The sequence below is a fragment of the Telopea speciosissima genome, chromosome 11 (assembly GCF_018873765.1).
Source record: "Telopea speciosissima isolate NSW1024214 ecotype Mountain lineage chromosome 11, Tspe_v1, whole genome shotgun sequence".
Classification (NCBI taxonomy): Eukaryota; Viridiplantae; Streptophyta; class Magnoliopsida; order Proteales; family Proteaceae; genus Telopea; species Telopea speciosissima.
In genome coordinates, this window is record NC_057926.1 from 38,256,430 (window position 1) to 38,277,032 (window position 20,603).

At 41.0% G+C, this 20,603-nt stretch overlaps 4 protein-coding genes across 7 annotated transcripts; all 4 read left to right on the forward strand.

The window, feature by feature from the left end:
- The first annotated feature begins 2,257 nt into the window (after positions 1-2,257).
- Positions 2,258-3,111, forward strand: LOC122645064 (probable esterase PIR7A). Its single transcript, XM_043838410.1, has 3 exons — positions 2,258-2,272; positions 2,655-2,789; positions 2,893-3,111. The coding sequence occupies exons 1-3, from the start codon at positions 2,258-2,260 to the stop codon at positions 3,109-3,111; spliced, it is 369 nt and encodes a 122-aa protein (XP_043694345.1).
- A 2,301-nt stretch (positions 3,112-5,412) lies between these two features.
- LOC122645839 (polyneuridine-aldehyde esterase-like) lies at positions 5,413-12,945 on the forward strand. 4 transcript variants are annotated; one of them, XM_043839227.1, is made up of 5 exons: positions 5,413-5,821; positions 6,282-6,286; positions 6,679-6,775; positions 6,887-7,072; positions 12,843-12,945. In XM_043839227.1, the coding sequence occupies exons 1-5, from the start codon at positions 5,450-5,452 to the stop codon at positions 12,936-12,938; spliced, it is 756 nt and encodes a 251-aa protein (XP_043695162.1). In that variant the 5' UTR covers positions 5,413-5,449; the 3' UTR covers positions 12,939-12,945. The 4 variants fall into 4 exon arrangements, with proteins under 4 accessions (XP_043695162.1, XP_043695163.1, XP_043695165.1 ...); XM_043839228.1 differs by lacking the exon at positions 6,887-7,072 and having other exon boundaries at positions 12,657-12,945; XM_043839230.1 differs by lacking the exons at positions 6,282-6,286; positions 6,679-6,775.
- A 2,358-nt stretch (positions 12,946-15,303) lies between these two features.
- On the forward strand, positions 15,304-16,722 carry LOC122645065. Its single transcript, XM_043838411.1, has one exon. The coding sequence runs from the start codon at positions 15,304-15,306 to the stop codon at positions 16,720-16,722; it is 1,419 nt and encodes a 472-aa protein (XP_043694346.1).
- Positions 16,723-16,773: 51 nt separating this feature from the next.
- On the forward strand, positions 16,774-19,138 carry LOC122645066. Its single transcript, XM_043838413.1, has 2 exons — positions 16,774-17,742; positions 17,831-19,138. Exons 1-2 carry the CDS (start codon positions 16,774-16,776, stop codon positions 19,136-19,138), a joined length of 2,277 nt encoding a protein of 758 aa, XP_043694348.1.
- Positions 19,139-20,603: the final 1,465 nt, after the last annotated feature.

Consider the following 20,603-nt stretch of genomic DNA (forward strand, 5'->3'; position numbering starts at 1 on the left):
ATCAATTACATTCTGATATCTAAATTTGTGAGAGATCGCAAGGTTAGGATGTTAAGCTTATCTTAAATTTATTTATTAATATATGATCTGAGTTAAAATTTTAAGTTTCAATAAAAAACGAAATGTTGTTGTCAGATATGACATGGTTCTTTGTAGCTAGATGTACCTTAAGGGTATTTTCCTTTCTTGGTAAAAATGTACTTTAAGGGTATTGGGGCTAAGAAAAAGATATTTGAAAACTCCAGCTCGTAGAAGTATTTTATATGATATGAGTTTATTTAAGGGTGTAAGTTTGGTCCTCTCGGCTCGAGCCCGCCCTAAGCTTGGACTGGATTTTCAACCCTGAGAGCGGATTAGGGTTTAAATTTTCAGGCCTTGGGTGAGGGTCGGGTTGGACCAGGGTTGAGGCCTTGGCCTAAGCCCAACCCAGCCCGGCCCTATGTTAGGTTATGCTTTACAATTTATTGTTTATATTTCACGAATTTTTTGTTTAGTATCTAATTATCTATTGGTATACCCAAAAAAATAATAATTTCTTGGGGCCACCCGCCTGAGGCTCACTAGCGCCCAGAAGCTTTGGGTTCGTGCGTGGCGCGGGGGTCATGTACGAGCCCAGGGGGGATTTAGTCGGCCTAAAGTCGGATACCCCTCCTGTCTCCATAAAAAAAAAATAATAACAAATATCCATTGAACAAAAATATTTACAATTTTAAGATTGGGCTAAGTTTTTTTACCCAATGAAAAGTCTAATAGTCAATTGAGTATGAAACAAACCAATACCCAATCACATGAAGCAGGGCAAGTCAACCAGGCCCTAGCAAAAATCAGGGTCAATCAGGGCAGGGCTAGGCTGGGCTGGGTTGAGCTCGACAGGATTGGGCCTGCGCTGAGATATCTCAGCCCGATCTAGCCCAGGTTGGGCTTGGGTTAGGCTAAGAGGATAGAGGGTTAGGCTAGGTTTTAAAAAAACCCGGCCCAACCCAATCCTGTTTCACCCCTAAGTTTACTCAACTAGATAATTTGAGATTGTGTTTAAATCTAGGATAAGTGAATGTTGGATTATTTTCGGGGTTACTTGCCAAATTTAGACCAGCCCAAAGAAATCTAGCTTCTTCTTGACTTTCCCAGGGAGGGCAAGACGATAGTCCAATAGATGTAACTGTCTTGAAGGGCCAAATTGTTAAGTTGCAATCGCCCTGCAAAGGATAAAAATCGAGTCTTCCACTCTTCCAGCTTCTTTCTAACCACATCGAATAGAGGGGAACAATCTTCCACTCTTAATTTACTAGGAACACCGAGATATCTAATCGGAGGATGAGCTTCCTAAAATCCTGTCATGTCTAGAAGCTCTTGTCTAAAAGATGGAGAAACTCCTCCCACAACGATAGAAGACTTAGATTTGTTTAACCTAAGGTCGGAACATTGCGGAAAAAAAAAATTAAAAAATAAAAATCCAATGCCTCTAAAATTGGTCCAGTGGATGACCCCTAAAATGCTTACCAAAAAAAAAAAAACAAAAACGATGACCCCTAAAATGGATCCCCTTACAAGAGAAGTTGGGGAATGCAGAAAGAAAATGAGAAGTAAAAGAAAACTATACAATCAAAAACCAACCAGCGTTGGATATTTCCTGATCGAATACGAATACCTCTAAACGGATTGGAATGCGGATTGGATACGGATCAGGTGTGATTAGAGTCGGATATTCCCTGGCTGAAAAACAATATCTCTAAACGGATTCGGATGTTGATTGGATTTGGATTTTTGACCATTCATTTACATTTCTACCTTGTGTAATCCAGACTTTCTCCCCTAGAGGATACAATTCACTCTCAATCCGTATCTATTAGATCATGATTCTCTTTTCATCATATTCTAGAACCTGTTGAATCTTCAAAATCATTATTTACTTAATTTTTTATTATTAAGTATTCGAAAAAAATTTTGAACGGATTTTTATCGGAGTATTCGGATTTTTTCCGGATATCTCTAAACGAATATCGATATCCCTAATTATGGGGAGTATCAATACAAGATTTTTTGTAGGCTTGCACCTTATCCCTAACCTCAAATGAAATGGATTTCTAAACTTGGTGTAAGGTTCTAGATTGCTTAAATGCAATCTTACCAATTAAATGCAACATGAACTACCCTTTAATATTCTTCCTTATCGACCTTCATTCTACCTCTAGGTTCCCAATCTTCCGATTGCTAGACCAACATTTCCCTATAATCTCTTCCCATAGACAAGAAGAAAATGGACATTGGAAGAGTAAGTGCCAAATATCCTCGACTACATTCCAATAAAAGTAACAAGACGTCAAAGAAGGGACTTGTTTGGATTGAAGGAATTCTTGAGTAGGGAGAATCTTAGTCAATACTCTCCACACAACAAAGTTATGCCTAGGAGTATTATTCTTGAACCAAACCACATCAAACCAAGAAACCGATTCAGTTGAGGATCTCACCAAATTTCAGGCAGAGCTTGAGCAGAAACACCTAGAAATGGAAGCAATCCATTCCACCAGATCTTCAAAATCTGATAATTTCCCTTATTTTTATCACTTGCCTTAACATGTAATTGATTTGTATCTATTTCAATTAAGTTTCTTTAAGTAGACTTTTGATCAGAAACCTTCAACAATGATTTACAGTATGATAGAAGGCAGGGCAAGGCTGGTATGCAAGGCACAAACTTACAGTATGATAAAAGGCAGGTCAAGGCCACTACACAAATCATGCCAACACCAGAGAAGTTAGCAAAGCAGTATCAGAGAAGCCCACCTGAGGTACAAATCTTCTTAATTAAATTTCAACTTTAAATGAAATTTTGGAACTTATCCAGATAGAGCTTGCAACCATCTGATATCTTATGGATTGTTGCCAACATAGGATTTGATTCTTGCAACCAAGCTGGTGAGGCCCTTAGGATTCTTTGGGAATCCAGATTTGTTGAAGGAAATTGTACTTTCGGACGAGAATTATGGATCGGTTAGCCGAGTATACATCTTATGTGATGAAGAGGATGATATTAAAGATTTCCTGAAATGGGTGATTTCTGAAAACCCACCTGATGAGGTGAAGGAGATCCCTGGTGGTCATGATCTCTAAGCCCCAGGAGCTAAGCACCTATCTCCAGGAGATTGCCAATAGATATTCTTAATTCATGCCTTTTAATTGGATGGAAGTAGCAAAATGTTGGAATATAATGCAGTGGGAATTAAGCAAGTATATGTAAGACTTATATGTAATACATGGTCGAATCCTTGTACTGGTTGATGTAGAAACGCACAGCACCGAAGTATGATCCGCTGTTGTGTTGAAGAAGATGATTCATAACCAAACTCTAGCAAGCAGAAAATGGCAGAATTACAAGAGGGAATTTTTATCACCTGCGGTTCCCCAGCCTGGTACGGTTCCCTAGTGTCTTTAATAAAGGGGGTGGATCCCACCCAGGTAGTGTGTTCGATCAAGGGGTGGAATGGTCATTTCAACCCTCCCATGAGAGGAACTGCACAACCGTACCGGTCAACAAACCTTAGGGGATAAAGATCCGAATTACAATGGCTATTAAGGTGTTTTATCTAAAATTGCAATAGGGACAGATATATCATTTCATAAGAGGTTGGAGAGAGAAAGACACATGGAGGTGCTAATATGCTATGTAGCTTAGTAGCATTCTTTTCCTCTAATAATATATTTTAACGTTGATTCATACCTTTGTGTTCACATAAATGGTTCCACCCCCCTCTCCCCACCCAAAAGAAAAAAAAAAACAAAAAATTTAAAAACTCCTTATTGTTGGAGAAAAAGATGATAATGACACAGACAAGGTTTTAAAACGAGGAACCAAAACTGAAATCGGGTCTTTGTCGACTCCAATTTGATTCTAATTCAAATCAGTAGGAATCGATTGATTTTGGCCCGGTGCGGCTCCTCCGCTGTCAGTACACAATGGATAGAGCAGGTTTCTGGGCTCCCTGGGCAGTTCCCACCATGCTGGCAGCATGGTTTGTGGGATCGGTCTTGGATCGGCTGTACCAGGCTATTTGGATTGGTATCGACACCCGACCACCAATACAGAACCTTGACTGATTCTGAATCAGTGCATGATACAAAAATGGTACAGACAAAGGGTTACTAGTCAAAATACACTTAGAGATCGGGATCTTTGAGGGTAAAATCGTCTTATATGATCGCTTCGATACTGATCCCAATCAGATTGTATCTGGTACCTGTTGTTGTAGAAAACCAACCTGGCTGATGTGGATGTACAAGTTTGCAAGGCTAGAAAACAAAGGGCATAAGAGAGCACCGGAGCGGACTCTCCCATGCTTAAATCAATTCTCCAGGCAACGATATAAATTTACAAAGTAATTGCGTAAAAGAGTGAAGATTGAACGATCCCCTTACATGGGTACTAACCTCTGTATTTATTGAATGGAATTGCATTGCCCTGCCAAGAGTCGGTGCTGTGAGTCCAATAGTGATAGGAATCCTCTGAATGAAAGCTGCATCCTTGTAGGAATCTGATATGAGAGAAAGAATATCATGGAGAGTCCTACAGAGAAAGTCCTCCTCAACGAGGAAGAAGGAGAATCCCGATACAATAGGGCAACTTAGCATATTCAGAGAGTTACAGGGGATATATATCAAACATGTGGCTAGAGCAACATGTCACCCATTCATAGGTAGGTGATAATTGTCCGTATCAGTACCAATACCGATCCCAATCCCAATCCCGATCCGCGGATACCCGATACCTCAAACCAGACACACAACCACACACACACACACACACACACACACACACACACACACACACACACACACAGAGGCAGGCAGACATGGTTTTAGTGCACGGAATCGGAATCGGTATCGGCAACATGCAAAACCGATATGATACCGATACGGTATCGGCCAGGATCGACTGTATCGGACAAAAGTACCCTTGAATTTCCTTAAAAAATGAGTTTTCTAACTATTTTACCCCTTATCCGTACCGTGCTATCGATACAGTATCGATGACTAACAAAACCGGTACGTATCGCCCATCGCACGATACCGATACTTAGAACCATGCAGGCAGGTAGGTAGGTATGTAGGTAGGGCACATGCTTTTCTAAAGAAATATCATAAATATTTGACACAAATTATACGCAAAGTAATCCACGTCGAGGGCTCATCCTTGAAGCGGCAGACACCATCTCCTCTGCCTTGACCTAATAAACCTTTGTATAATTGTGCAGATCCTCTGCCATCGTCTGATCAGTGCCCTTATCTCCACGTTGTAGATAAGCAATGGATGAGAGAATGTACATTTGTGGATAACATTTCTTACACTATCTTCTTCCTTTGGATTCTTTTCACATTAGTGCACCCAATGGTGGTCCTTCCTCCAACTCTATAAAAGCAATACCAAAGCCACAGCCAAACACAAGAAAAGGCAATGGAGAGAAACAATCAAAAGAAGCATTTCGTTCTAATCCATGGTGCTTGTCATGGGGCTTGGTGTTGGTATAAGCTTGAGACATTGCTAACTTCAGCTGGTCACTCTGTAACATCACTGGACCTTGCAGCTTCAGGGATCAACCCAAAGCAAGTAGAAGACCTCCACTCCATTGCTGACTATTATGAGCCCTTAATGGCTTTCATGGCATCTCTCCCTCAAGATGAGAAAGTGATTCTGGTTGGGCACAGCTATAATGGATTGAGCATTTCTGTTGCCATGGAGAAGTTCCCTGAGAAAATATCTGTAGCTGTTTTCATCTCTGCTATCATGCCCAGTCCCACCAATAGTGTTGTTAAGATTGAGGAAGAGGTATGTACATTTTACAGAGTCTTTGGTGCACAACCTGATTAGTTTAATCTGTTTCTTAATTAAGTTTCTTTAAGTAGACTTTTAATTAGAAAGCTTCAATAATGTAGTTATGTGTGTCATGAATTCTTGTAACCCGTTTTGAAGTTTGCCCCACTCCGACATTTTTGGTGGATGGTGACCAGAAGGAGAAATTTGTGAAATCTATGATGGTAGCGGAGGGCCCTAAGCCCATCTGTGATCTTGTTTGGGGATTTGAATCCTCTGCGGCCTAGGGTTGAGCAGCCATCGGGTTGTGCTCAACTCATAGAGTCACAGGCCGCCACATGGATTTGAAGCAAATCCAATGGTTGGTAGACTACGACCTAGCATTTTTTAATTTTGATATGTAATTTTGAATTTTGAATTTTGAATTGAGCTTATCTACCAACCATTGGATTTGCATCAAATCCACATGGCGGCCTATGAGTTGAGCACAACATGATGGCCGCTCAACCCTAGGCCACAAAAGATCCAAAACCCTTGTTTGGGGGACCCAACTCGGAAGAGTATTACCTTGTTTTATTATCTTCTTGTGTAAGCAAGAGAGAGTAGACTAATTTGGTCATTTTCGAGTTAGGGTTTTCTATAGAGTTCTTGCTGCGACTTTTGGTGTTCTTGAGAGGTCTTCACTGTATTTTTTTCTTCCATTACATAGTGAATCATCTCCAACTTTACTCTTAGATGTAGAACACCACATTGGTGTGTGAACCACGTTAAATCTCTGTGTCATCTTTGCATGAATCTATTGTGCTTCTTCGTGCTTCTTGGCGTTTGCGTTAACAAATGCACTTTGTGAAAATCAATATACAGTTTGGTAGAAGGAAGGCCAAGGCAGGTATTCAACGAACATTCTTGTTTGAAATCCTTCCAAACATGGAGCAATTAGAAAAGCAATATGAAAAAAGCCCACCTGAGGTACATACATATCTTCTTAATTATTTATAAGTTGCACTTAAAATAAAAATGATTTATAAAGAGCTAATTGCAAACATCTGACACCCTGATATGGTGTTGGCAATTACATAGGATCTGACTCTTGTAACCAAGCTTGTGAGGCCCATAGGTTTCTATGGGATTATAGATATGTTAAAGGAAACAGCAGTTTCGGAAGAGAAATATGGATCAGTTAGCCGAGTGTTCGTGTTATGTGATGAAGATGATTTTATGAAGGCTTTTATGATGTGTATGGTCGCACTAAGCCCACCTGATAAGGTGAAGGAGATCCCCGGTTCAGACCACATGGCCATGATTTCTAAGCCGTATGAACTTTGCGCCTATCTCCAAGAGATTGCCAATAGATATTCTTGATTTGTCATCTATTTTCAACTAGGCTATAAATTATCCTAGACAGGGCTTTTGATTGTCTTCATTTTTGGAGGACCTTTTGAGTATTATAATGCAGTTTTTGCTCTTCGAGACTTCAATAAATTCCCCCCTTTCCCTTGACGGGGTTTGGGAGGCTCTTGTACCAAAAAAAAAAATTCCATTTATACTGCCTACTTAGATACATATGTCATCCACTCTAATGGAACAAGAAGGTATCATTATCCAAAATGGTCATTGTTTTGCATATTTTTCAAGTATTCGTGTAAAATGCCAATATTTACCTTCATTGGAACAAAAAGAGAGTGTTGTAATAAAAAAAGTAAGGTTACAAATCATTTTACGCTTTAAAGGATGTCAGTAATGTTAAGAATTAACAATGGAAACAAAACATCCATTTACAAAAGAAAAATCACACAAAGAACACAAAGATTTACATGGTTCACCCAAGATGGGCTACGTCCACGACCGAGCAATGACTAGAGCTTCCACTATTCTGATGAAGAAAATACAAAACCCTCTACTTCCTTACAAGATAACCCCTTATATATAGCGTCTTGTGCTGTAAAATATAGAGACTAATCTCCAAACGTACAAATTACCCTTATTATAAACGCTTCCTAAAAATTCGGTGTAGGACTGCTGATCTTGAGGAAGAATTATCAATTCTTCCTAGTTTAAAATTGAAATCAGGCTTTGCCAATAACAAATAAGAAATTCTCTTAACTTAAAAAAATAATAATAATTTTCTAACTTTCCTTTATGATAAAATTTTCCTTTTAGCTTTCCAATCGCCAAAATTTTTCATAGGTCTGTGGTGTTTACATTATATTTAGAGGTATACTCCAACATAGGCTTGATCATTGATACCCTTATCAAACCACTAAACTACCTGATACTTAGCAGCGTAGGGATGCCAAGTCTTAACCATATGGTTGTACCACAGCTTTGGGATATGTTTTTTTTTATTTTATAAGAACACAGCTTTGAGATTGGTGAATATCCGAATCCCATCCAAATTCCAACCTAGTGTGGATCCTTTGGTTATGCCTAATTATGTTTTAGTAATGAGAGTGAAGATTAGTTCCACTTCTCTCTCTCTCTTTGTGGTAAGCTTTTCACTTGACAAAAATACATTTCATAATTGAATTTGGATAAAAGTCTGGGCAAGCCACCGGGCTGCCCAGACTTGTATCTCTCTCTCTCTCTCCAATTCAGATCGTCTACGTTGCAGTTGCCCTGTGCGATGCAGACTGGGCTGCACGCGCAAGGACCACCTTACCCCTGCTCGGGCAAGGCATTTGGGCAGGGGTAAGGCGGTCTTTGCACACACGGTTCAATCTGCACCGCTCAGGCCGCTGCAGGCAGCACACCATAGAGGATCTGGATCCCTCTCTCCCACCCCATGGAAAAGACACCTATGCCCATGTGTGTCCTACACTGTCATTGGCTGGAGCTGCTAGTTCTAGGAAAGTTGGTTGTGTGCCCAACTTGTGTCCTAAAATGTATCCTCTTCAAAGAGTTGCAGGCAAGTGGTAAAAATTCTATGGAACGAAGTGGTCAGTCCATTCTATCAAGAAAATAATTTTTTTTTAAAATTAAGAATTGAACAATTTACAAGGGTGACTATCAAGTTGGATCCGACTCCTCTACTTCCGCCTGCCCGGTACTTCCGTGCGCCCACACACACACAAGGCGGGTGGAAAGTACCGCATTACCCCGGTTCGGGCAAGGCGCTCGGGCAAGGGTAAGGCGGTACATTCCACCCGCCTTGTATGTGGGAGCACGGAAATACTGCCCTAGACGGAAGTAGAGAAGTCTCATCCCTATCAAGTTCCCTTTATTTTTTTCATAAAAATTAAAAAAAATAAAATAAACAGATAAAATCAAGTTCCCATTTATTTATTAAAAAAATCCATGCAAGCTTTCAAATACATAGAATCTTATTGACCTTCATTAAGACAAAAGCTAGGACAGTGCAGGTGGGGCAGTTCTGCAGCGAGTAGCCTCGTTGCAACCTCTTTGTGGAGGATTTACTTGCTTGGGTGGCCCATTCACACCTCCATTCGCTCCCATGGCAGGATTCCCTATGATTGTATCATCAAGATGATATCCACGATACTCAACGTTAAAGCCATTAATGCGTGCACCATTAGAAACTTGCAACATCACTGCAAATATCAACCCAAGAAAGAGCCCAACTGTTAGGATAGAAAGCTTGCAAGTTTTTGCCATTTTTTAATAGAGCAAAGCAAAAGATAAATGGTGTGAAGAGGAAGAATGAATGAAAAAGAAGGATATCAACCCAACTATTTATATTGATACAGCAAACTGTTCAAAAACAAGGGTTTGCCCTAAATTTAGGATTTTCACAGTTCAATGTGTTTCTTTTTTTCTTTTTTTGGAAAATCAGTTATCAGTAGTAGCTGGATAGGCCTTATCATTTCTTTATTTTTGACTGTTTTAAGTTGATGATGATTAGTATATGATTCAGCTTTAAGGGGAAATGTTTAAGGCGCCTTGACCTCTTGGAAATGACTGCTTTGTCTCCATGCAAATTCTTAATTCCTAGGTGGTATGGCGCCTTGTATGTCTAGGCATGGGAGCCATACAAGGGGCACGATTGGGTAGCGTTCTATTTACCAAAAATAAAATAAAAAACGAAAGAAGTAAAAATGGAGAAAGTTTCTCCGAGAAACCCCTAATATTCCCAATACTGAAAAACGCTCATCGAAGAGTTGCAACATCATCTTCCCCAAGCTCGATTCATAGGCTCACAACCTATCAATGGCTTATTTTATTTTTAAGCAAGGGTTCCCCTAAATCGCATGTCCTTCATCTTCTTCCCCAAGCTGCTACACTTTAAAAGATCTAGAAACTAACTCATGACAGCAACAAAGAGGACCCAAATGATTCCCACCTAAGTAAATGAGGGAAGCCCATACAGAAAAATATTGGAAGGGAAAAATGCTTCAAAGATGAACCAGTTCCCATAGCCTCTTCTGACTTCTCTTCCATCTTTTCCTAAATCAAGGTTGGCTTTGAGTCCACCTTTCCCAAAAGAGGTAGACCCTATGTCTGTCCTAAGCCGGATCCCAATGATGAGACCTTTAATCAAACAACGCTCATTGCGTAATTTGGATTTTGGAAAGGCTTATCTTTTCGACCTTGGTTACCGTAGGAGCAAGTCAAAAAGATTGATAAATAGAACCACCTGATTTGATTCATTCAAAAATATCCACGAGATGATCATCTTAGGGTGATTCTTTTGTTGATGGAGACTTTGGTCGATCAAACGACACATGGATTTGAACGGTCCATGAGATGATCATCTTAGGGTGATCCTTTTAGTGACACAGAGACTTTGGTCAATCAAACGACACATGGATTTGAACGGTCCATGAGATGATCATCTTAGGGTGATCCTTTTGTCGACGGAGACTTTGGTAAATCAAACGACACATGGATTTGAACGGAAAGTGATATATTTATCAAATTACACTCAAAATTGGTATCTTTGAGGGTAAGACCATCTTATATGGCCGATCCATTGATACCTCAAAGGCTCAAACCAATGGTGGAGAGAGAGAGAGAGAGGTGGGTAGGTAGGGGATGCTTTCCTAACTAAATATTTGATACAAATTATACCCAAATTTAGCCATGTTGAGGGTTCATCCTTGAAGGCCTCAAACACCATCTCCCATGCTTTGGCCTCATTGTTGGATCGTAATCCTCTGCTGCGGGCAGCCATGTGGTCTCACACATGCAGGGCGAAATGACCACCCCACCCACCCATTGCTTGAGCACCCTGCCCAGATGGGATCCACGCCCTGTTTGTGTGCGGCCGCACGGTTGCCCAGCAGTAAAGGATCCAAATTGCTCATTCTTTGTGTAATTGTGCAGTTCCTCTGCCCTTTTCTCCACGTTGTAGATAAGCTATGGATGAGGACAATATCTGTGGATGACATTAATTTGTCTCCACCAAGTGGTAGTCCTTCCTCCAACGAAATAAAATAACAATACCAAAGCCATAGCCCAATTCGGAAAGCAAACATACAACAGAAAGCAATGGAGAGAAAAAATCAAAAGAAGCATTTCGTTCTAATCCATGGTGCTTGTCATGGGGCTTGGTGTTGGTATAAGCTTGAAACATTACTAACTTCAGCCGGTCACAGAGTAACATCACTGGACCTTGCAGCTTCAGGGATCAACCCAAAGCAAGTAGAAGACCTCCACTCCATTGCCGACTATTATGAGCCCTTAATGGCTTTCATGGCATCTCTCCCTCAAGATGAGAAGGTGATTTTAGTTGGGCACAGCTTTAATGGATTGAGCATTTCTGTTGCCATGGAGAGGTTCCCTGAGAAAATATCTGTTGCTGTTTTTATCTCTGCTATCATGCCCAATACCAGTAACAGTGTGGTTGGCATTAAAGAAGAGGTATGTACATTTAACAGAGCCTAGCTTCGGTGCAAGACCTGCACCTGATTGGTGTAATCTGTTTCTTAAATTAAGTTTCTTCAACAATGAGTTTTGTGAAAATCAATTTACAGTATGATAGAAGGCTGGCCAAGGCTGGTATGCAATTCACAAACATTAAGTATGAAATTTTAAAAAGATTTTAAAATATTTGATTCAAAATGTTGTTATTTTTTTATGGGCTGATGTACGCTCTCTGTGCCGTAGCGCAGCCAACGTCTAGACACATGGGTCTGCCATGGTCATTTTGCTCACCCCCATGTTTCTGTGCGCCCCCGGCACAAAGAACATTTGACCTTTTTTTTATAAAAAATGTTTAAAGAGGGTTTTGTTGTTTCCTAATTTGAAGACTTGTCTCATGGGAAAATACATGTTTTGTGGGCATATCCATTGGAGACATCCCTTGGGGGGGGGGTTATAATTTGAGACAACTTCTTTTTGTTTTTCCTCTTAGCTTTACTTCTCTAGTTGTTTTTTATATCCAATTGAGTGCAACTCTCTATGCCCTTAGTAGCCTAGTATTTGAAGTGCATCATTACTAGATAGCTTTGTTTGGAGTGTTGTTTTATTTTGAAGGCTAATTCGCAAGGACCTGGTTGCACCATAGGGGGCATCTACAATCTTAAGGAGAGTGACTTTTGTCACGACTCAGCCCCACCAATTCTTCTAGTTTCTTAATGTTTTTCAGAATTATGATGCATTATATGGTGCTTGAGATCACCATCATCAATCTCGGCCTGTCTACATTAAGATAAGTAATCTAACTCCCTTAGTTACATATATATTGATATATATATGCTTTGGATGCTTAAATCCAACACAGGTCAAGGCCGGTACAAAAATCATGCCAAAACAAGAGAAGTTAGCAAAGCAATATCAGAGAAGCCCACCTGAGGTAAAAATCTTCTTAATTAAATTGCACTTCAAACGAATTTTATAACTTATCCAGAGCTTGCAACCCTTCTAATACCCTGATGGGGTGGTGCTAAAATAGGATCTGGCTCTTGCAACCAAGCTGGTGAGACCCATAGGCTTCTTTGGTAACCAAGATATGTTGAAGGAAACTGCAGTTTCAGACAGGAAATATGGATCAGTTAGCCGAGTGTTCATCTTATGTGACGAAGAGGATGATATTAAAGAATCTCTGAAAGGGATGATTGCAAAATACCCACCTGATGAGGTGAAGGAGATCCCTGGTTCAGATCACATGGTCATGATCTCTAAGCCCCAGGAGCTGTGCACCTATCTCCAGGAGATTGCCAATAGATATTCTTGATTTTTCTTTATCTATCATTCATGACTCTTTTATATATAGAGTCATACATTCACTTACTGGGACTCGGCTCCTATCCAGCACCCTGCCCGTGCTACACGCGCAGCACCGGACACAGTGAGGCGTGAAAAGACTGCCTCACCCCTGCCCAAGTGGCTTGCCCGAGTAGGGGTGAGGCGGTCTTTTCACACCTCACTGTGTCCGACGCTGCACATGCAGCCTAGGCAGGGTGTTGGATAGAATCCTTTTGGCACTTACTAGGGCTACTTACATACATATGTCGTCTACTCCAATGGAACAAGAAGGTATCATTATCCAAAACTCTTATTGTTTTGCACATTTTTTTGAGTATAGATAACAATATTTATTCTCATTGGAACAAAAAAAATGTGTTATAAGAAAAGGGTAAAAAAGTAAGGTTACAAATCATTTTATATTGGGAAAATCACGAACACCCCCTATAAGTAAATCATACATCATGGAGACTCCAAAAACTATCAAAATATCAATCTTCCCCCTGACGTTAAGCACAGTTAGCACCCAAAGTTGAAATGTCCATTTTAAACCCATTAGTTATTTAAATTATAACCTCTCATTCCATCTTCTTCCCTATTCTTAGTGTTGGAGCATCTTCTTCCCTGTTCATAACTTTGGAGAACTGCTGCAAAACCATTCCTGGGCAACCATCACCTGCGCCAGCTCCAGCTCCAATAACAATCAACTGTGGCAACTCATCATCATCCACCTGCAGAAAGTGAAACAAAGAAAATGACTTGAAGCAAAAGAACAACAAAATGAGATGAAGAAAAAGTCAAATGACTCTGAGAAAACATCATATATAACCCCAAAAATATACCCTCTAGGCCTTTATAGAATTTGCAATACCAAGAACAAAAGAGAGAGAGAGAGAGAGAGAGATTGATAGAACCAAAGGTAGAAAAAGAAAGTAACCAATATCCAATACAGAATTTCCAACAAAAAGCAGGAAAGGCAGAGGATCTATTGGAAATCTCAGAGAAAACAATTTTCATGATAACTACAGTCAAGAAAATTGGATGAAGGGCCATACATGAAGCTGAGATTTCACATGCGCAAAAACCCAAAAGTCCCCATAACATTTTGCAAGCAATGAACTAAGTTTAACCTTTTAAAGTGGGGCAACAAGCACACACCCGTAAAGGTTGCAGAGAGAAAGGAGGTCTTGGTTTTTCTATCCGAAATTCAAAAAATTAAGAATCTTATTTCAGTTGTTTCAATCCCACTTCATTCTCAATAATCATTCAAGATGAAGCTTTGGCAATGAAAGAAGGCTTGTTACAGCGTGTATCAGAGTGAATTGACAACTTGCTAGTAGAAACAGACAATAAGGAGCTTGCTTCCCTAGTTCCATTCTCACTCATGAGCATCTAGTTCCACCTCCAAATATTATCAATCTTATTCAAGATATTAAACATTTAGTTACATTTTTTGGGTGGCTCCTCAAGTAGGTTGGTATAAATTCAATGTTGATGGTGCTCTATAGGGAATCCAGGAAAGGCAGGAGCTGGAGGTATTTTTAGAGATGACAATGCTAAGGTCGTGGATTCTTTTAGAGTTTTCCTGGGGACAAAAACAAACTTTGAAGCTGAATTTGAAGCGTTGATAGGTGGGTTGGAAAGAGCAAGGGAATTGCATGTGCAACACTTGTGGGTGGAATGCGATTCAATGGCGGTTGTAATGCTAGTGAACAAGAGGGTTTTCCCTTGGTTTGTGTGGCAGCATTGGTTGGGAATACTTCCTTTTCTGAATTCTATAGAATGCAAAGCGAATCTGATAGCAGATTTTTTGGCTCAATCAGCAACCAGATTTGAGTCCTCCTTAACAGTTGTGCATTAGCTGCCTTTGATTAATTTGGAATTGGAGTTGGACGCTCAACAGAGATCAAGATTTCGCTTCAGTTAGCTCTTAATGTTATCTTTTTAATTTCTGTGCTTGTGGTGGGTAAGCTTTCCTATTGATGGCATTGCCGAAGGTGGGATTGGTTACCTATCAATTTATTGTTGTGTTGAGGTAGCTGGGTTTCTGTTCCAGTTTTTATGTATTTTTTTAAATTTTCCCTTTTTAATACAAGTGATCTTTTAGCAAAAAAATACTTATTTCAGATCATAACTTTTCACCATATTTTCAGGGAGATTAATAGTGTGACTGACTCCCTGGCTTGGAGGGCATTATCTTGTGCATGTAAGACAATTTGATCCCTTTCCATTACTTGGTTGTCCAAGCTATGAACTTGGGATGCCTTACACGCCTCAATAAATAAGCATCTGTTTAATAAAAGAGAAAAAACTTGGAGTGCACCTTTGGAGCGCTCTGCTGCCACTGTGTCTAAATGATCAAATTTGGAGCATGGAATACCAGGGGTATTAATGACCCTGGTAAGCGACATGCAGTCTTGGATTGGGCGTCTGTTAATAACCTTGTTCTATTTGGCTTGATTGAGACTCGGGTTAAGGAGAGTAATTTTTTGAACTGTTCTAGGATGTTTGCTAATCGTTGGTGCTGTATACATAATTATGCTTCTGCGAGCTCAGGGAGGATTTGGGTTATGTGGGACGAAGAGTATGTCTCTATCTTACCTCTTCTCACTACTTCACAGCTGGTGCACGTGCAGGTTACAGTTAAGTCTACGCATCAGGTATTTGGTGCTAGTTTTGTTTATGGTGCAAATTTTGCGTCGGAGAGGGTTGATCTTTGGAATAGTATGACTCAAGTTAGATCTATGACATCCCAACCGTGGGTGGTTTTGGGAGATTTTAACTCTTTATGCTATTCCAATGAGAAAGAGGGTGGTCGGCCACTGACGCTTCAGATGCTACAACCTTTGTTAGATTGTTTACTTCGGAATGATCTCACCGATCTAACATGGTCTGGCTGTCACATGACTTGGAGTAACCGTGGATGTGGTGATGTTTGTATTGCGTCAAAGATTGACCGTGTGTTGGTAGATGGTAATTGGATGGATGTGTTCCCACGCTCTTTTGTGGTTTTCCAGAATCCAGGTGTGTCAGATCATAGTCCAATGGTTGTAACTTCTGATGTGCCATTTCGTAGGAGGGGTAAGCAATTTTATTTTTATAATCATTGGGTGGACCATGTGGACTTTTTTCCACTAGTCCAAGATGTTTGGTCTCAGCCGAATGGTAGTTCCCCCCTCTTTTCATTTTTGATTAAATTGAAAGCCCTTTGGAGTCGATTAAAGCATTGGAGTAGGGGTGCCTTTCATGGATTGGACGACCAGGTGCATGGCCTTAATTGTGAGATTGATTCCTTACAATCACAAATAAGTGCCAACCCATTTGATCCATTGTTGCAGCAACGGGAGGTTGATTCTCTATGTAGGCTACGACATTTGTTGAGTGTTAGAGAATCTGAATTGAAGCAAAGGGCGCGGGTTCGTTGGTTGCAACAGGGTGACAACAATACTAGTTTCTTCCATCGATCCTTGAGATCTAGAAGGAGTCACAATCAGATCACTTCAATATTTTCAAGTGCTGGTGTGCCTCTAACAGGAGATGAACAGATTCGAAATGAGGCAGCTTCCCACTTCGGGAGGGCCTTTATGGACACCCCACAGATTATCACCACATCTTTTACTCTCCCTTTACAGCGGGGTTTAGATGCGGCTGATGGTGATTTCTTATCTGGGATGTTTACCCTAGATGAGATTAAGGTTGTTGTGTTTGCTGCTGATGATGAGAGTGCGCCTGGTGTTGACGGATTTGGGGCGGGTTTTTTCAAGAAGTGCTAGCACATCATTGGTGTGGATTTGTGTAATGGCATATTAGATTTCTTTACAAATATGAATATGCCAAGGGAGGTCAAGCTTTCTCTCTTAACCCTTGTCTCCAAAGGTGATGCTCCATCAACTTTCAATGACTATCGGCCGATTGCTATAAGTTCTTTTATTTACCGATTCATTGCAAAGTTGTTAGCTAACAGGATCAATAAGGTGATGCACAAGCTTGTGGGTGTTAGTCAAACTGCTTTCATGGAGGGAAGACACATTGAGGATAATGTCTTACTCTGCCAGGAGTTACTGTATGGTTACCATAGTAGCAAGGGGATGCCTAGATTCTCGGCAAAAATTGATTTGCAGAAGGCTTATGATTCAGTGCAATGGAGTTTTTTGGTCACTTTGCTCCTCTGGTTGAATTTTCCTCCTATATTTATAACTTGGGTTTCTAATTGTATTATTAATCCTAGTTATGTTGTTTCTCTTAATGGTGCACAGTCCCCATTATTTTCAACAAATAGGGGTCTGCGACAAGGGTGTCCAATGTCCCCTTTTCTGTTTAATATTGTGCTTCAGGTCTTTACGGATTCCTTGTTTGTGGCAGCTAAGGCGGGAACTTTTCAATACCACCAGTTCTGTGCCAAGCCTGAATTGACCTCTGTATGCTTTGCCGATGATCTCTTTATTTTTGGTAAGGCTACTACTTCCAATGCTATTACATTGAAGAAGCTGCTTGATGAGTTTTCGGGGCTTTTTGGACTTTCGATAAATCATGGAAAGTCCTCTCTATTTTTTGCAAACTGTGATGCTGGAATCAAGGGCTGGTTTGAGTGCACTTTGAACATGAGTGAAGGACATTTGCCTATTAAATACCTGGGTGTCCCTCTTGCAACACAAGGGCCTAGGGCATGTGATTTTCAGCTGTTAATCTCAAAGGTGGAACACAAGATTTCTTCTTGGAGTGCTAGGATGCTTTCTTTTGCAGGGAGATTGACCTTACTTAAGTCTATTGTTATGGGTTGTATTTCCAATTGGGTTAGTGTCTTTTGCCTACCACAGTACACTATCGGGGTGTTGGAACGTATGATGGCCAGGTTTCTATGGCGTGGGAATACTGATTCAGGTAGACACAAGGTGGCTTGGAAGGCTGTTTGTCGGCCAAAAGAGGAGGGGGGGTCTTGGCTTGCGACGGCTCCGTGACTGGAATACTACAGCTTTGATGCGCCACGTCTGGTCACTCTCTTCTAAACAAGAGAGTTGTTGGTCATTATTTGTTCTTCATCGATGGCTAAAAAGGCATTCAGTTTGGTCATTGACTCTGCCTAGCCAATGTTCGATCTCTTTTCGTGAAATCCTGAAGACCAGACATCTGGCTGCGTGTTGCACTCGCACACTCATACATTTTGGAGAGGGAACTCTGTCGTGGTTCGATCCTTGGTTGGCCAATGGGCCGATTGCCCAACCTGGGATATTAATTGCTGATTCTCTTAGTCGTGGTGTATTTGATTGTGTTAGTCATATATTGGCGGATGATCAGAAGTGGGTTAATCAAACGCAGGATGTTGCTCTCAATGATAGATGGGAGGAGATTCAATCGACGAAGGTACACAAAAAGCTCCGTGGTGACCTGGTGGTATGGACTCCAACCTCTAGTGGGATGTTTAGTCTGAAGAGTGCATGGAACGTGGTGCACAGTGGCAGTGAGCGCAAGGAATTGTGCGATCTGATTTGGTATTCGCATTCTCAACCCAGATTCTCGTTTGTCTATTGGGTTGCATTGTGGGGCAGGCTGCCGGTTCGATGGTTACTTGCTGGTTGGGGGATAGGCATACACTTCTCTTGTTTTCTATGTGGGGTTGTAGTGGAAACAATTGATCATCTTTTAATTGAATGTCCTTTCTCTTCTGTTGTGTGGAAGGATGTTCTCATTCTGAATGGTTTTAATAGACAACCGGTGGGTTCTTGGAATGATGAAGTTCAATGGCTGGTTACCCACTTCGATGGAAGATCGCTGCCTGACTCGGTGCAGAAGTTTAGCTTCAATTCCTCAGTTTATCGGATCTGGCAAGAGAGGAATGATAGGGCGCATCAACGGCGACCGAGCTCGACTACAACAGTTTTGAATCGCATTATAAGCGATGTTAGAGGCAGATTTTCAAGTCTAGTTTTGAAGATGGAGGACACTAGCCGACAAAGGGACTTTTTTGCAAGATGGGGCATTCCGGTGGTGTTTACTTTGCCATTCGCTACGCAACACACCTGGCCAGCTCCACCTGTGGGGTGGGTTGCCATCAATTGTGATGGCTCTGTTAAGGATGCATCTGGTGGTTTTGGAGCCATTGGGAGGAATCATCTGGGGCAGCCGGTTTTTGCTCTAGCAGGAGGGTTACAAGGGACGAGTGTTATTTGTTTGGAGCTTGAGGCGATTTGACGTGGGTTACTACGGGCAAGGTCCCTTAATTTGGCTCAAGTGCAAATTAGAATTGATTCGCAAGTTGCAATTCAAATGATTGTTGGTACTTACAGGGTGCCTTGGCGAGTTTTGTGGTTAGTTGAGGCGATCCGTGACCTGCGGGACACTTTCCGCAACTGCACCTTCATTCACCATGTAAGGGAGATTAATAGCTGTGCGGATTATCTGGCTGGATTCACTTATACGGCCCAGGTTTTCCATTTTACTTTGAATGGCCTGCCTTTGGCTCTCTCTGAGATGATTCAGAATGATGCCATGGGGAAGGTGTACTCTAGAATGTAATATGTAACTTTTTATCTTATTAATATAAGCGCCCTTTTAACCACAAAAAAAAAAAAAAAACTTGTTTGCTACTAAGGGTCTTTTTTGTATCATTTTTCATTTTGTTTTTCCGACACTTAAACGTTTTTACAAGTGTTTGGTATAATTTATGGACCCTATTTCTATTTACAAAACATCAAAATAATAGAAAAACCATAATAGAGTTGAGACCTCATTATGGATTTTGGCCAAAAATCATTTTTAATCATTTTTTGGGTACTTTAATGAACATGTGCACATAAAGCCCCAAAGTCGAGGGTAAAGGAGTCATTTCCTCCTTTAATTAGAAAGGCAAGCCCCCACTCCCTCTCCCCCCTCTTCTTCTTCTTCTTCCCCGACCAAGGAATTTAAGGGGGAAAAGGGTTGTGTCTATTGGTCGCTGCTCATAGCAGCCGATCGAAGCAACAACCTGCCTCGAAACCCTCCAGCGAACGCTCGCGAGGCTCCAAAGACCAAAACGCCGGCCTCAAACGCCGGAAAGAGAATCGAAAGCAAAACTCCGTTTCTCTCGCCTTTCCACTTTACTTCTCTATCTGCCCCTCTATATATCAATGTCTGAGATCAAACCATCTCCCTCTCCCCTATCTCTCACGAATAGCAAACCAAAAAGAACCAAATCCCAAAAGTTCATTCCTTTCTTTTCTTTCTTCTTCGATCTTCAGGTTCTATTTTATCAATTGGGATGAGTAGTATAGACTTGACTTGAGGGGGATATGAGCTTGAGGAACACGAGCTGAGTGTTGTAACAAGCAGGGATGCGGGCGATGCAGGGAATTAAAGACCCAACCTCCAATTGTGACTCTAGACTCAAAAGCGAGCTCAGGTACAAAATCTACCGACTACAAAGCAGAATCTTAAGGATTCCACTTATTCCTCTTCCACTTCCTCTTCCGAACAAGCAAGGCAACTCTCGATTGCCCTGGATTCCGCTGCCTTCAAGGCTGACAAGAACGGTGATACTAAGTTGACACTAAGATAGGCGGAGGAATCTCTTCGGACGATCATGTACTCAACAGCCTGCCTCAAACCCTCCGACGAACGCTCACAACAATAATGGCAAGGAGAGTTGAGAGAGTTATAAAGAAGATGGGTGAAGGGGGCA

Excerpts from the sequence above, each read along its gene's own strand:
- LOC122645064 (XM_043838410.1), top strand. Across the intron at positions 2,790-2,892 it reads ATCAGAGAAGCCCACCTGAG|GATTTGATTCTTGCAACCAA; the intron begins GTACAAATCTTC and ends TTGCCAACATAG.
- LOC122645839 (XM_043839227.1), top strand. The coding sequence starts at position 5,450 with ATGGAGAGAAACAATCAAAAGAAGCATTTCGTTCTAATCCATGGTGCT. Across the intron at positions 6,776-6,886 it reads ATGAAAAAAGCCCACCTGAG|GATCTGACTCTTGTAACCAA; the intron begins GTACATACATAT and ends GCAATTACATAG. Across the intron at positions 7,073-12,842 it reads CACTAAGCCCACCTGATAAG|GTGAAGGAGATCCCTGGTTC; the intron begins GTGAAGGAGATC and ends CCACCTGATGAG.
- LOC122645065 (XM_043838411.1), top strand. The coding sequence starts at position 15,304 with ATGATCAAATTTGGAGCATGGAATACCAGGGGTATTAATGACCCTGGT.
- LOC122645066 (XM_043838413.1), top strand. The coding sequence starts at position 16,774 with ATGAATATGCCAAGGGAGGTCAAGCTTTCTCTCTTAACCCTTGTCTCC. Across the intron at positions 17,743-17,830 it reads TGGGTTGTATTTCCAATTGG|GTAGACACAAGGTGGCTTGG; the intron begins GTTAGTGTCTTT and ends ATACTGATTCAG.